The 14,172-nt window shown below is 45.7% G+C and overlaps 1 protein-coding gene across 1 annotated transcript; it reads right to left on the bottom strand.

Moving 5' to 3' along the window:
* Nucleotides 1–7,347: 7,347 nt before the first annotated feature.
* Nucleotides 7,348–9,051, bottom strand: LOC109746013 (protein FAR1-RELATED SEQUENCE 5-like). The gene is made up of 5 exons (XM_040400773.1): nt 8,908–9,051; nt 8,549–8,674; nt 8,296–8,468; nt 7,491–8,241; nt 7,348–7,368 (listed from the first exon to the last, which is right to left on the bottom strand). The coding sequence occupies exons 1-5, from the start codon at nt 9,049–9,051 to the stop codon at nt 7,348–7,350; spliced, it is 1,215 nt and encodes a 404-aa protein (XP_040256707.1).
* Nucleotides 9,052–14,172: the final 5,121 nt, after the last annotated feature.

Below are 14,172 nucleotides of genomic sequence, written 5' to 3'. Positions count from 1 at the left end.
ATTATTGCTCCCATGTCAAGCAAGATTGTGCCCTTGATTTCCTTCGCATAGTCAAGAAAGGCAAACACCTCCGCCAATGGCCGAAAGGCAATTTGGCTCTGTTGCAGGTACACATATGAGACCTGTTGCATAATGTCAATTATCATATCATTGCAATTTTATGTGATGTATTGTACTAAGTCTAAATCCTTATAAATTTTTGGAGTACTTGTACTGGGAGAAGGTGCAACCTGTCGAAGGCGAATGCGCCTATAATCCCAACTTGTCCATACAACCTTTTATGAGGAATTGGACCGAAGGTGCAGCCACTAGGAGAGATTGGTTCGACTATGACAATGGGCACGGCTGTGGTAACGTCAAGGTAAGTCATTGTGTTCTATCTTTCTTAAATATTTTGTAACTTAATAATATTTATTTTTTATTCATCACATGTACTTCAATATGGCATGCAGATCGAAAATAATATCACCCAGGAGTATAGGGCGCAGGAGCCCAACATCCCAAATAATGCGCCTACCATGAAGCCAAAAACCAGGCCCGCAAATGGAAACGCAAAGAAGTCGACGACAGCCCCAATGTCGGAAGATTTGATGGAGCTTCTAATGAAGCGGTGCATGGACTTCATACACACCCAGATGAGGCAAATCCATGATCAAGTTGCTGAGGTGTCACACCCTAACTTTATAGTTTACAGTATGTTTGCTGTTTTAAACCATGCTAGCATTACTAAATATATATTTCTATTGCAGAGGTTGTTGGAGAAGTTGAACAAATCAGGTGTCATGTACAAGCCGGCTGCTGCCGTGCCATCCGCGGACAATGATGTGGATGAAGAACTGGATTCGTTCGAGAACGGTCCATATGAAAAGAAGGAATTCGTGTACAAGGATGACATAGACTCACGCGGAGAGCCTGTCATTGACATGACGCAACCTGATGAAGTGGTTCCCAGCCATAAAACCGTACCTGAGGTACTATGTATATATATTTGTGTCTATAATTTTCTCCTTTAATTTATTTACGTGCTGAAATGTTTACACGATTTTGTTTGCCAAACAGAAAACCCCACCGAAGATGAATGGACACAAGGAAGCTTCACCTATTAAGCGTAATGATGAATGTGGCGCTACACCTGAAAACCCTTGGGTCGTTGGTACTTCTACTCAAGCACCTTCATCGGACATAGACATTTGTCCATCTTCTGCCAGCAAGTTCATGGCTAAGGCGAATGGAAAAAAGGGTGCAACAATCGATAAGGATGAGGAAGTTATGTTCGTTAAGCGCAAGCGGACCGTTCCTAAGAAATTTGAATCCCTCTACGCACTTGACAAGCCCAGCAGGCGTACTAACCGTGGTCAGAAACCCTCCGGTACTACTACTGCTAGTAGAGGTATCGTAACTAACTTTCTTAATTTGTTATATACTACGAATGCATATGATCACCATTGTTGACGTTCATATTATTTCGTGCAGCTCTGTTTTCTAAAAATTATGAGCCAGAGGTTGTGGCAGATGAGTTGACGCCGGAAATAATTGATGCAGCTGTTTCATTTGTCGAGTTAGCTGCTAGCACCGAGAAGAATAAGGGGAAGAAAGTTTACTACAGTGAAGGGCGTGGCATATCTCTGACTTCCGAAAGGATTCGACCGGTACTAACTCACAGATGGCTGTCGGACGATGTAAGTACTACTTGCATGTCCTGTTATTAAAATTCTCGATAATCTATGTCTCAACTTTCAACATGTAATGCCCTGATATTCTATGAAGGTTATTGATGCTTATATGGGACATTTGGAGCTGCGCGTTGGTCATGATCGTTACCTCTGTCCAGCGTGGAGGTCCAAATTCCTTGTAGATCGTGCTATCGCACGAGATGATCCATTGCCGTTGAGCTGCAACATGGATAGTGCTCAGTCCAAAGCTGGAGCAGTTACTAGAGTCATGAAAGAGTATACTGTGCGTGATAAGGTACGTTATGTTTGTAATTCTTCACTACAGGACATTTCATCAAGTATTTCGTTTGATCCACAATGGTTTTTTGCACTGTAGACGTATATTGCGTTGAATATCGACAATGCCCACTGGATGATCATGGTCATGCACTTGATCAAGCAAGAATTCCAAGTGCTCTATCCTCTGGACCTGACAGAAAAGACTATGAAAGCACTGGTAATATAACCAACATTTGTACCATTGGTCTTACATGTTGTTTATTATTCGTCTTTAACACTATCCTCTTTATAGCGAATGGCTATAGCACACGATATGCACCTAGCAAATCTTATTACACCAGGAAAATATCCGGACGTAAGTAAGTGGCCTATCAAGGAGTATGACATGCCCCAGCAAGAGGATGGGTGAGTTAATAGGACATCATACACATTCAAACAACAACACACATGTTCGTATTGCCCACCACTAATGTTTGCATATGTACCAGGAACTCTTGTGGCCTTTTTGTCACAGAATGTCTAGGACATTGGGACGGGGACCGAATGACCCGCGATTTTTCACAGGTATGTTGTTATTTACGTTTGTAGACTAGCTAGTATGGTCGTGTAGCAACTTCGGTTCATGTAACCTTTATGTCATTTTTTGCAGGCCCCGTTGACGCAAGGAGAAGACGTTTCGTCGCCGAGTTGATTATGTCACCTTCGAACACGATGAAGTGTGTGAAGAAAAAAAATCGCGAAATCGCAAGAAAAAGGCGCGCCTGAAGAATTCATGCGGCATGCAAGATTCAAGTTTTAGTGGTTTGGATTTAGTCCGGTCGAAGGTTTCGACGGCATGATTATCTTAGGGTTTCTATCTTTTTATATAATAAACATCTCGAATATTGTGACACATACATGTGTATGTGTCTGTCAGACAATTCGCTCGTACCAGACAATTCGGTCATACAATTCGCTCGGAGAAGACAATTTGGTCGTGCCAATAAAGTTTTGGCTTCACTTATCAATTGTTCTTGCTTAATATTTTTCTCGTTCTCCAATTTTTTATAATTGTATTTTTGATGGCTTCACTTATCAATTGTTCTTGCTTAATATTTTTCTCATTCTCCAATTTTTTATAGTTATATTTTTCACATTAATAGTATTCGCATTCTATTTTTCTCTTCAACTGCTCTCGTAAGTTTCATATTAAAATTTTCACATTCTTTACTTTTTTTAAACTATACCAAGCTTAGCCTTCTGCCTTAGCTATCTTCATGTCATCATCTTGCATAATCTCCTGGTAATTCCCCCTCATCACATGATTATGAAAAGTAGTCATGTTAGCTAAGTAAATATATCGAGCCAAAACGTAATATTACACAGATGAAAATTAGTCATGTCAGCTCGTTGGCTCTATCGCGTGTTATCAGGCATCATGTTTTTCTATTTTGTTTTACAAACCCGTCGTTTTTTTATTGTATGTATAATTAACTTTTTCTGTACTCACCATGATGCCAAGCACGGCCCATCTAACCATGTGAGGGGCCCCACAGGCGGGCTATCGTGCCGGCAGCACTACACCAGCCCATTTTGCCAGGTTCACATCAATCTTTCCCCTTTTCTCGTTTCCTTTTCCAAATCCCTAGCCCTCTCTCTCCATTTGCGCCTCCAAATCTCGACGGCGAAAGCATGACAGCCAGTTGGGCGTCGGGCGGCGGCGGCTGCGGCGAGAAGAGCGGTGGCGATCGCAAGTTAGGTCGAACCCTGGGTCCTGAAAGCAGGTGAGGCGGATTCAGTGGCACAGGAGGCAGCGGCAGCGGATCGAGTGGAACAGGGGACGGGGGTTTCGTGGGCGGCGGCGGGCCGGGAGAACCCACGGCTAGGGTTTCTTTAGTGCTACACTTTGGTGGCAAAAAGGTAAGTTCTTTATCGTTGTTCTTTACATCCCAGCATTATCGCCCACAATTCATGACCTGTGGCCATGACAAGCTCCATCTATGTGGTCATCAGGATACTCTTGGTGGCTGTGTCTGCATAGATGCAGACAATTTTGGCAGCGCATTCGTGGGATGTGTATTTGAGGTTAGTCTACGGAGCATGATCTTCAAACTAGTACTGCTATTGCGGTCAAGCTGCAAAAAACTTCAGTGTTTAACGCTTGCAGTGACAAGTTCAGTTATAAAATGACTTGAATTGCTCATGATTTATTTAGGATGATATCACTTCTGAGTATGTTGAATGGGTTGATGGGGAGTGGGATAGCAAAGCAAAGTCAGTCATTAAGTATCTTGCCATGAAGAACAAGAAACTGGAGACTAAGATTACAGAATATGAAGCTAAAATTAAAAGGAATGAGAAAGAAAAGAGGGCAATGGTTAAGATGCATAAGGAAATATTGCTCTATAGGGATAGGATTTTAGGATTTGGAGGTCTTCTGTATCTTGGCCTGCTTGCCATTATGATTGTTGTCATAGTTAGCAAGTAGATTGTTCATAAAGTTATTGACATCATTGTAATTGACATGATGAAATGCTGGTGAATTATTTGCTATTCAGTTTATGGGCAAAGTGTAACAGAGATTGCAGCATAAATAACATGGGGCCATCATGATTGGTAGACAATGCACTTTTGGCATGTTCTATATTTGGCAGACAATGCACTTTTGTCATGTTCTATATTTGGCAGACAATGCACTTTTGGCATGTTCTATATTTGGTAAGTGATGCACATGGGCACATCACCTAGCAACACTACTGATTTATGCAGCAGCCCAGTTCATTGCCTTGTTGCAACATAGGAGCAACATCTAGCAGCACCTACACCTTTGATGCAACACTGAAGCAAAGCAACAGTACATATTCAATATTCTAAAATTTAACTGAACTTGACACTTAGGGTGAGCAGTAGATATTCAGTTCTTCAGCCACAAAGAACCTGACCAAACCGTACCGATTGCTTAACTTATATGCTTACATATAAAAGCATACCTAACCAACATCAAACCCAAAATAATGTTAACTTATATGCTGAAACATATAACAGCATACCTAACTTAACATAACTAGCAGCTTCCTCCTCCTTCAACAACTGTGCCCATCTTCACTTCTTCAGAAATTTGAGGCGGCGTGAGCGGCGCACCACACACGGAGAATCCTTCTTCTTGACCGCCGTCCTGTTCGACAGCTGCGCCACCTGATCCTAAGCCACCTGATCCTGAGCCACCTCCTCTTCTTCCACCTTCACTATGTCAGGGAGGAGGGGAAGGAGCTCGACGTCGATGGGCATTGTCTTGCCACCCTCGACGGCGACCGGCGCTACCATCTGCACGGCGTCCTCCTTGCCCTCCTCATGGTCATCAGGGATGACCAGTACCTCCTCCACGTCGTCCTCCACGACGTCAGAGCCCAACGGCAGGACTGGCTTCGGCACGTGGCGGACCTGGTAGTCCGGGCTGACGGGCGTAGGGAGAGCGAGCTCGACGTCGACGTGCTCCGCCCTCGACGCGACGCATGCTGAATCTGGCCGCAGCGTCATGGTGGTGGAGCGGTACATCCACCACCATGCGCGCTGAACAGGGGAGTCGCTCAGCGTGGCCTCTCGCATTGCCCACACGAGGAGGAGAGCCGGCGGGACGCCGCGGTCGTAGGGGAAGGCGCGCTTCTTCTCGGCGTCGGTGAGGACTTTGACGAGGCCACGCGCGTGGTTGACCAACATCTCCGTGCTGGGGAACCAGCCGCACACCTCGTCAACTGCGCGCGCCACCCCTCGTCATCGCCGGCAAGGTCCATCATCGCTCTCTGCCAGCCGAGGCTTCCCTCCATGGAGGCGGCTGCAGCGGTCGCCGGCGAGGGTTTTCCCGATCTACTGTAGGTGGGGATAAGAGGGGAGTTCGAACCGGCGCCCGTGGGAGGTGGGTGAGTGCGTGGTGGGGAGGAGAGTGGTATAGTTACTTATTTAATGGCATTTAGGACGTGGGGAGGGGAAATGTACAATATTCTTTCTACCTCCCGCCCCGGTCATAACACAGTAAAGAATTTTTTTATTTTTGTTTAGAGGGAAACATCTTACTTTATTTAAACAAAGTCTGGGATCTCATCTGCTAATACACTAAGGATACAATCAGGGGGCGAAAGCCTCCAAACCAAAGAAACACAATCGCCTACAGCTACCTTAGCCAAAGTATGAGTCGCCCGATTAACACAGTAAATAATTGAAGCAAGTGTTCTACTCTTCTTCCTTCTCCACTTTTCCGCACATGATAAAAGACAAGCTAAGTTAATGAATGATAAAAAATTTAATAATCCACAATGCATACAAACACTTACTTCTGATTTAGTTTGCATTTCTTGCTACGTCTAGTGTGTCCTAGCAATTTGCAAGCGCTGCACTGGGTTTTCAACTCATCAAAAGAGAGTGGTCTACCATTTTTCGAGACAGGGCGGCTCTCATCTACCTTTGTTGCACCTTTGCTTGACACTTTCATTGGATCTTTAACCGCAATCATGTTGCCTTCACCATCGTCCACATATTCAACTGCACACTTACTGATGTCATTTGTTTGCTTGATCAAATTTTCCTGTAGCAGATAATACTCATGACTCTTAGCTATCACATCCTTCAAACTCTCCTATAACTGATCCCACAAAGCAGGGTGTTTGCATGCCGCATGCATAGCTTCAGACGCTAACACACTGACCTGGCTATATTTCATTCTTTCCCCGGCCCCAGTCCAACCAAATCCCAACAGATCGCTTGTGCGCCTCGCGGGCAGTCCCAACCTTTCTTCTTTCGTGAATCGAACAAGAACTAAACACTTTGGTATTTCAGATATGTTCAAGTGCTTCAGTACATGGAATATGTGCTTGCAAGGTAGACCCTTTCGAATCATTCTTCTGCAGCTGCACCTTATAGTTTCTGTGGAATTTACTGGTGTATACTCCACCCAAAAACGGCGCTTCCGGTTATTCTTCCAGGCCATGATGTACTGCTGTGATCCGTCTCCCAGCTTAATTTCTACAATCTCCATGCCGCCAATTTTTCGAAGATCATCTTGCAACATATAGAAGTTTGCTGGAGTGAAGACGTGAGAAGCAGCTATCTCAAGTTCCCTCGAGCTAGTATCTGGCACCGGTAAACTCTGTGAGGCCGTGCAGTCATCTCGCGCCTCGTTTTCACAGATACGCACAACGGCGTTCTCATAGTGCAAAATCATATCCACCAGGGTCATTTCACCGTCTAGGTGGAGGTGAAGGCATGAGTTCAGGCTTTCACTCCGCTGGTTGCTTTCATGCCAAGCGAAAACCCCTCTGTTAGATAAGCCGCCGCCCACAGTCTCCTCTTCTTATACATCCGTCTCAACCATATTACAGTTTTTTCCGACTGCCATCTTTTGGAAAATGCGTGCCATCTCTCCTCAGACGTGGCCGTGGACGTGCTGTAGTACAAAAGAGTTCGGAACTCCTTCAAGGACTTGTGACTGAGGTGAATCTTCATATTTTTTTCTATATGCCACGTACATATACGGTGCCACACGTCTGGCAAGACTTCGCGAATTGCCTTGATCATTGCAGCGTCGGCATCTGTGATAACACTCTTAGACATCTTTTGACACATGGACCTCAAAAACGTCTGCAGAAGCCACACGTATGTCTCCTCGGTCTCGTCCGAAACTATGGCACAACCAAAAAAAGTGGTCTTCCGGTGATTGTTAAGACCAACAAAAGGTATGAATGGCATACCATAGCGGTTCATCTTGTACGTGCTGTCAAATACAAGCACGTCGCCGAAGTCCTCATAGTCATGATGAGACTGGGAGTCACACCAGAACATCCTATTCAAATGTCCTTCCTTATCTAGCTTGTACTCGGAAAAGAAGCTAGGATCCCTCTGTTTCCTACTGGCCATGATGCATATGGCTGTGGCAGCATCACCTTTTGAAACCAGCTTCCTCTTCTCCTTGGCGCAAAGGTTGTATATTTCACGCCTGGTAAAACCAACACCGCCGTACCATACATGTTTGCTGATGAAGCAATCCATCATGTCGTGAATTCTAATCCCTGCAGCTCCCATGGAAATTATCTCATGCTTCTGGTACTCTTTGTTTTTTCTATGGGACCAAAGAAAAGGTACCTCGTCCGGTCCTGCCAACATATGGCTATGCTTGTCATCAAAACTTTCAACATACCAAACCCCACGCTTTTGGTCAAGCTTGACGGTCAGGTGCGTTTCGCAAAAGCAGCGTGTCTCGGCTCCGAGCCTACGGCTGTGTCCTTCCTCGGTTAGCAACTTGCTGTCACGTTTCCCTTGTCTGGAACAAACAAACCGCCTATAACGCATATGAGGTGACTCGGTTTTGCTATACCTGACCTTATTCTTTCTAATGCTGAAACCATTATCTCTAGCATAGCTGTTGTAGAAATCATATGCAGCATCGTGAGACGTAAAGGTCATTTCCATTATCTGCATGAACATATCCCTCTTATCATCTGCACTGGCAATATCTTGGACATTCTTTGCCCCATCATCTTGTGTCACCTACACAATCAAACCACAGCCATGAAAATAGTTTTCTATGGTTTAACATTACTTCCATAGAACATTGATTACACACATACCTCACTCATGATGACCGACGACTGGGACTCCCCAGAATCAGGTGCATCTAATGATTCGTCGTTAAGGCCAGTCTCCGCGTCAGATTCACCGTAATAGTCGTACGCATTATGACATTCGGAAATGAACTGAAAAATACAACACAAATACATAATTACTTATCATATAATATTCCAGAAGAAATTCAATTTGCATGCCAACAAAAATTTTCCCTTCCGTACCTGACTAATGTAATCTTCATTCGAGAGCTCCGAGTTGTTTTCCTAATCATCATCAAGCTCATCGATCTATAAATTTTCAACACAAAGATTTAATGTTGTCAGATGCCACCAAAAAATTACAACATGTCAATGCCACTCACATTAAGATCGTCCCATTCGTTCCCATTCTCTGACCGATCTTCACAATCTGAATTTTCATCATCTGACCAATCTTCTATCCAGTTTTTCATCAGTTCTCCAAACTCCATGTCTACCATGATATCAGTTAACTCCTCGTCCGCCATCTCCTACAACCAATAATATGTATCATCACATGTGCAAACATTATCAATGATGAAATATACAACACATAGCACACGATCACGGATGTTATGTAAACAACCCCAACCGAGGCCGTTCAGATCTGCCAAACTTAGTAAGGAAGATGGCCACGGCACCCGTCGTGATCACTTTCAATCGCGATGAACTGCACGATCTCAAAACCTAGCTAGATCTGTGATTACCTCTGCCGGCGGATACCTAGGTTAGCCGCCACATCAAATAACGATAATGGTGGTGCGCACAGCCGACGGCAACCGACGCTACGTGAACCCAGATCACGAGGAGCAGCACTACGGGAACAAGATCCACGATCGCATGCGCCGCCGGGTAGCTAGGTTACCCGTCCGCTAGGTTAACCACTACCACTGGCAGCGGCAGTTCGTTCGATGTTGCCGCGAGCGAGACTAGAGGGGGGACGCGGGATGCAGTACCTGTGCGCGCTCGTTGGAGATTCACGACATTGCCGCGCCCGCTGTCCGACGAGATCGCCGGCGACGAGATAGCCGCCGCTGGAGATCTACTACGTGACTTATGGAGCTGCGTCAATGCTCGCGAGATTGATGGAGCTGCGTGAATGATTGGATTCGGCAGGTCTTACGTGGACGTGGGGTCGTGTGATGTTTTTTTTGGACCAGGGTACTGTACGTATACGGTCTGGTTTATACAGGGCTAGACAGGGCTTGGATCTGGGCTACGACGGGCTAGGAAAAAAACAAACTCGCGGGGACAAAAATACCCCTCCAAAATTAGGTTAGGGGGGAGCACCGGAGCAGGGCTCGCGTCTAGCATTGTCGGAGGACGTGTGGAGGTGTGTCTTCGTCGGATCTCGCTGGATTTGGTCGTTGTTGGTCTTCAGTGGATCTGTTTGGATCCGGTCTTTGTTCGTCTTCGTTTGTGTGCTTACATGTTTAATCTTTCTGATCTATGACTTTCTTCATCGGCGATGGTTGCTACTCTGATGCGCTGGTCCTATGGGGCCTTAGCACGATGTCTTTCCGACTATCTTCTACAACAAGGTTTGCACGGCTCTAGTGACGAAGGGGCGATGACGGTGGCGCGCCTTTAGCTCGCTCCAGTGATTGTAGTCGTCGCTAGATGGTCGACCTACATGGTTGTAATTATTATTACCCACTAGTAGAAAAAGAGGCTTCCATACGCCCCCATTAGTGCCCAAAACAATCGAACCGCGATAAAAGGGGCCTTTAGTCGCGGTTCGGGAGGAGACCCGCGACCAACTATCTGGGCCCAGCGCGCTCGGTCGACAGCTGGCGGACGGGAGGGGCTTTAGTCCCGGTTGGCCTGGCCAACCGGGACTAAAGGTCCCCGAAGGCCTTTAGTCGCGGTTGGCCAGGCCAACCGGGACTAAAGGCCCATCCAGCTGGCGGACGGGAGGGGCTTTAGTCCCGGTTGGCCTGGCCAACCGGGACTAAAGGTCCCCAAAGGCCTTTAGTCGCGGTTGGCCAGGCCAACCGGGACTAAAGGCCCATCCCTATATATAGGACTCAGCTCACTTCACTTCACTCAGCTCACTTCACAATTTTCAGAAGGGGGTGGTGGGTTTGCTTTTGGTTCCTCCTATGCACACAAGGTGTTCGATGAAATGCCCGAGAGCCTGAAACAAACATGATATGAAGTGTCCGAGCCACACTTGAGCTTTCTCATTTATTTTTCCTCCGCGATCGCGGTTAGCAACTTGAACCTTTCATGTGTCATTGATAAAATATGCATGTGTGTAGTTCATTGTTTAATTTGTATTATTTCTAGCTAGTTAGTTTAACAAATGCATGATGGTTAATTATATACTTTATATAATAATAATGCAGATGAATCGGCAATGGATGTACGGTCCCCGACTCTCCGGCGAGTTCACTACGGGTTTGAAAGATTTCCTCGTAGTGGCAAATGCGAACAAGCAGCAAGGTTTTATTATCTGTCCATGTGCTGTCTTTAAGAATCAGAAGGGTTACTCCTCCTCAAGAGACGTTCACATGCACCTGCTTCGGCACGGTTTCATGCCAAGCTATAATTGTTGGACCAAGCATGGAGAAAGAGGGGTTAGAATGGAAGAAGATGAAGAAGGGGATGATATCGATGACAACTATCATGATCATTTCGGTGATACTTTCATGGAGGATGATGCTGAAGGTGGGGAAGGGTTAGGTGAAGGTGAAGAAGAGGCACATGATGAGCCCGCTGATGATCTTGGTCGGACCATTGCTGATGCACGGAGACGCTGCGAAACTGACAAGGATAGGGAGAATTTGGATCGCATGTTAGAGGATCACAAAAAGTCGTTGTATCCAGGATGCGATAATAGTCTGAAAAAGCTGGGCTGCACACTGGATTTGCTAAAATGGAAGGCACAGGAAGGTGTAGGTGACTCATCATTTGAAAATTTGCTGAAAATGTTGAAGAATATGTTTCCGAAGAATAACGAGTTGCCCGCCAGTACGTACGAAGCAAAGAAGGTTGTCTGCCCTCTAGGTTTAGAGGTTCTGAAGATACATGCATGCATTAACGACTGCATCCTCTACCGCGGTGAATACGAGAATTTGAATGAATGCCCTGTATGCACTGCATTGCGTTATAAGATCAGAGGCGATGACCCTGGTGACGATGTTGAGGGCGAGAAACCCAGGAAGAGGGTTCCCGCCAAGGTGATGTGGTATGCTCCTATAATACCACGGTTGAAACGTCTGTTCATGAACAAAAAGCATGCCAAGTCGTTGCGATGGCACAAAGAGGACCGTAAGTCCGACGGGGAGTTGAGACACCCCGCTGATGGAACGCAATGGAGAAAGATCGACAGAGTGTTCAAAGATTTTGCAGCTGACGCAAGGAACATAAGATTTGGTCTAAGTACTGATGGCATGAATCCTTTTGGCGAGCAGAGCTCTAGCCATAGCACCTGGCCCGTGACTCTATGCATCTACAACCTTCCTCCTTGGTTGTGCATGAAGCGGAAGTTCATTATGATGCCAGTGCTCATCCAAGGTCCAAACCAACCCGGGAACGACATTGATGTGTACCTAAGGCCATTAGTTGATGAACTTTTACAGTTGTGGGCCAGACCTGGTGTACGTGTCTGGGATGAGCACAAAGGAGAGGAATTTGACCTACGAGCGTTGCTTTTTGTAACCATCAACGATTGGCCTGCTCTCAGTAACCTTTCGGGACAGACAAATAAGGGATACAATGCATGCACGCACTGCTTACATGAGACTGAAAGTGTACGTTTGGTTAATTGTAAGAAGAACGTGTACCTAGGTCATCGTCGATTTCTTCCCCGAAATCATAACGTAAGAAAGAAAGGCAAGCATTTCAACGGCAAGGCAGATCACCGGCCGAAGCCTGCGGAACGTACTGGTGCTGAGATATTTGATATGGTCAAGGATTTGAAAGTCATCTTTGGAAAGGGTCCTGGCGGACAATCAGTTCCGTGGGGAGTTGACGGGCACGCACCCATGTGGAAGAAGAAATCTATATTTTGGGAGCTAGAATATTGGAAAGTCCTAGATGTCCGCTCTGCAATCGACGTGATGCATGTTACGAAGAATATTTGCGTGAACCTGCTAAGCTTCTTGGGCGTGTATGGGAAGACAAATGATACAAAGGAAGCACGGCAGGACCAGCAACTTTTGAAAGACCCAGATGACCGGCATCCGGAATGGTTTCAAGGTCGTGCCAGCTACGCTCTTACCAAAGAAGAGAAGGTCATTTTTTTTGAATGCCTGAGCAGTATGAAGGTCCCGTCTGGCTTCTCGTCGAATATAAAGGGAATAATAAACATGGCGGAGAAAAAGTTCCAAAACCTGAAGTCTCACGACTGCCATGTGATTATGACGCAATTGCTTCCGATTGCTTTGAGGGGGCTCCTACCGGAAAATGTTCGAGTAGCCATTGTGAAGCTATGTGCATTCCTCAATGCAATCTCTCAGAAGGTAATCAATCCAGAAGATCTACCACGGTTACAGAACGATGTGGTCCAATGCCTTGTCAGTTTCGAGTTGGTGTTCCCACCATCCTTCTTCGATATTATGACGCACCTCCTGCTCCACCTAGTCGAAGAGATTTCCATTCTCGGTCCTGTATTTCTACACAATATGTTCCCCTTTGAGAGGTTCATGGGAGTATTAAAGAAATATGTTCGTAACCGTGCTAGGCCAGAAGGAAGCATCATCAAGGGCTATGGAAATGAGGAGGTAATTGAGTTCTGTATTGACTATGTTCCTGACCTTAAGCCGATTGGTATTCCTCAATCGCGGCACGAGGGGAGACTAAGTGGAAAAGGCAAGATCGGAAGGAAATCCACGATATGTATGGACGGTCATTCTATGACTGAAGCACACCACACAGTTCTGCAAAATTCCAGCTTTGTGGCTCCGTACTTCGAGCAACACAAGAATATTTTACGCTCGGACAACCCGGGGAAGCCTGAATCCTGGATTAGAAAGGCCCACATGGAGACTTTCGGCAGTTGGTTGCGAAAACATTTAATGAATGACAATGATGTTGGAGATCAGCTGTACATGTTGGCCAAGAAACCATCTTCGACTATAACGATTTTCCAAGGGTACGAGATAAATGGGAATACATTTTACACCATCGCCCAAGATAAAAAGAGCACCAACCAAAACAGTGGTGTCCGCTTTGATGCAGCAACCGAGAATGGGCGAAAGGTCACATATTATGGTTACATAGAGGAGATATGGGAACTTGACTATGGACCCTCCTTTAAGGTCCCTTTGTTCCGGTGCAAATGGTTCAAGCTAACAGGAGGTGGGGTAAAGGTGGACGAGCAATACGGAATGACAATGGTGGATTTCAACAATCTTGGTTACCTTGACGAACCATTCGTCCTTGCCAAAGATGTCGCTCAGGTTTTTTATTTGAAGGACATGAGTAGCAAACCGAGGAAACGGAAAGATAAGAAAACGATCAGTACATCATGCGATGATCCAAAGCGCCACATTGTTCTTTCAGGGAAAAGAAACATCATGGGAGTGGAGGACAAGACAGACATGTCAGAAGATTATAATATGTTTGGTGAAATTCCGCCCTTCAAAGTGAACACTGACCCAAGC

This window comes from Aegilops tauschii, chromosome 2 (assembly GCF_002575655.3).
Source record: "Aegilops tauschii subsp. strangulata cultivar AL8/78 chromosome 2, Aet v6.0, whole genome shotgun sequence".
Classification (NCBI taxonomy): Eukaryota; Viridiplantae; Streptophyta; class Magnoliopsida; order Poales; family Poaceae; genus Aegilops; species Aegilops tauschii.
The sequence above is the reverse complement of the archived record's forward strand: the minus strand, read 5'-3'. Positions and strand labels throughout refer to the sequence as shown.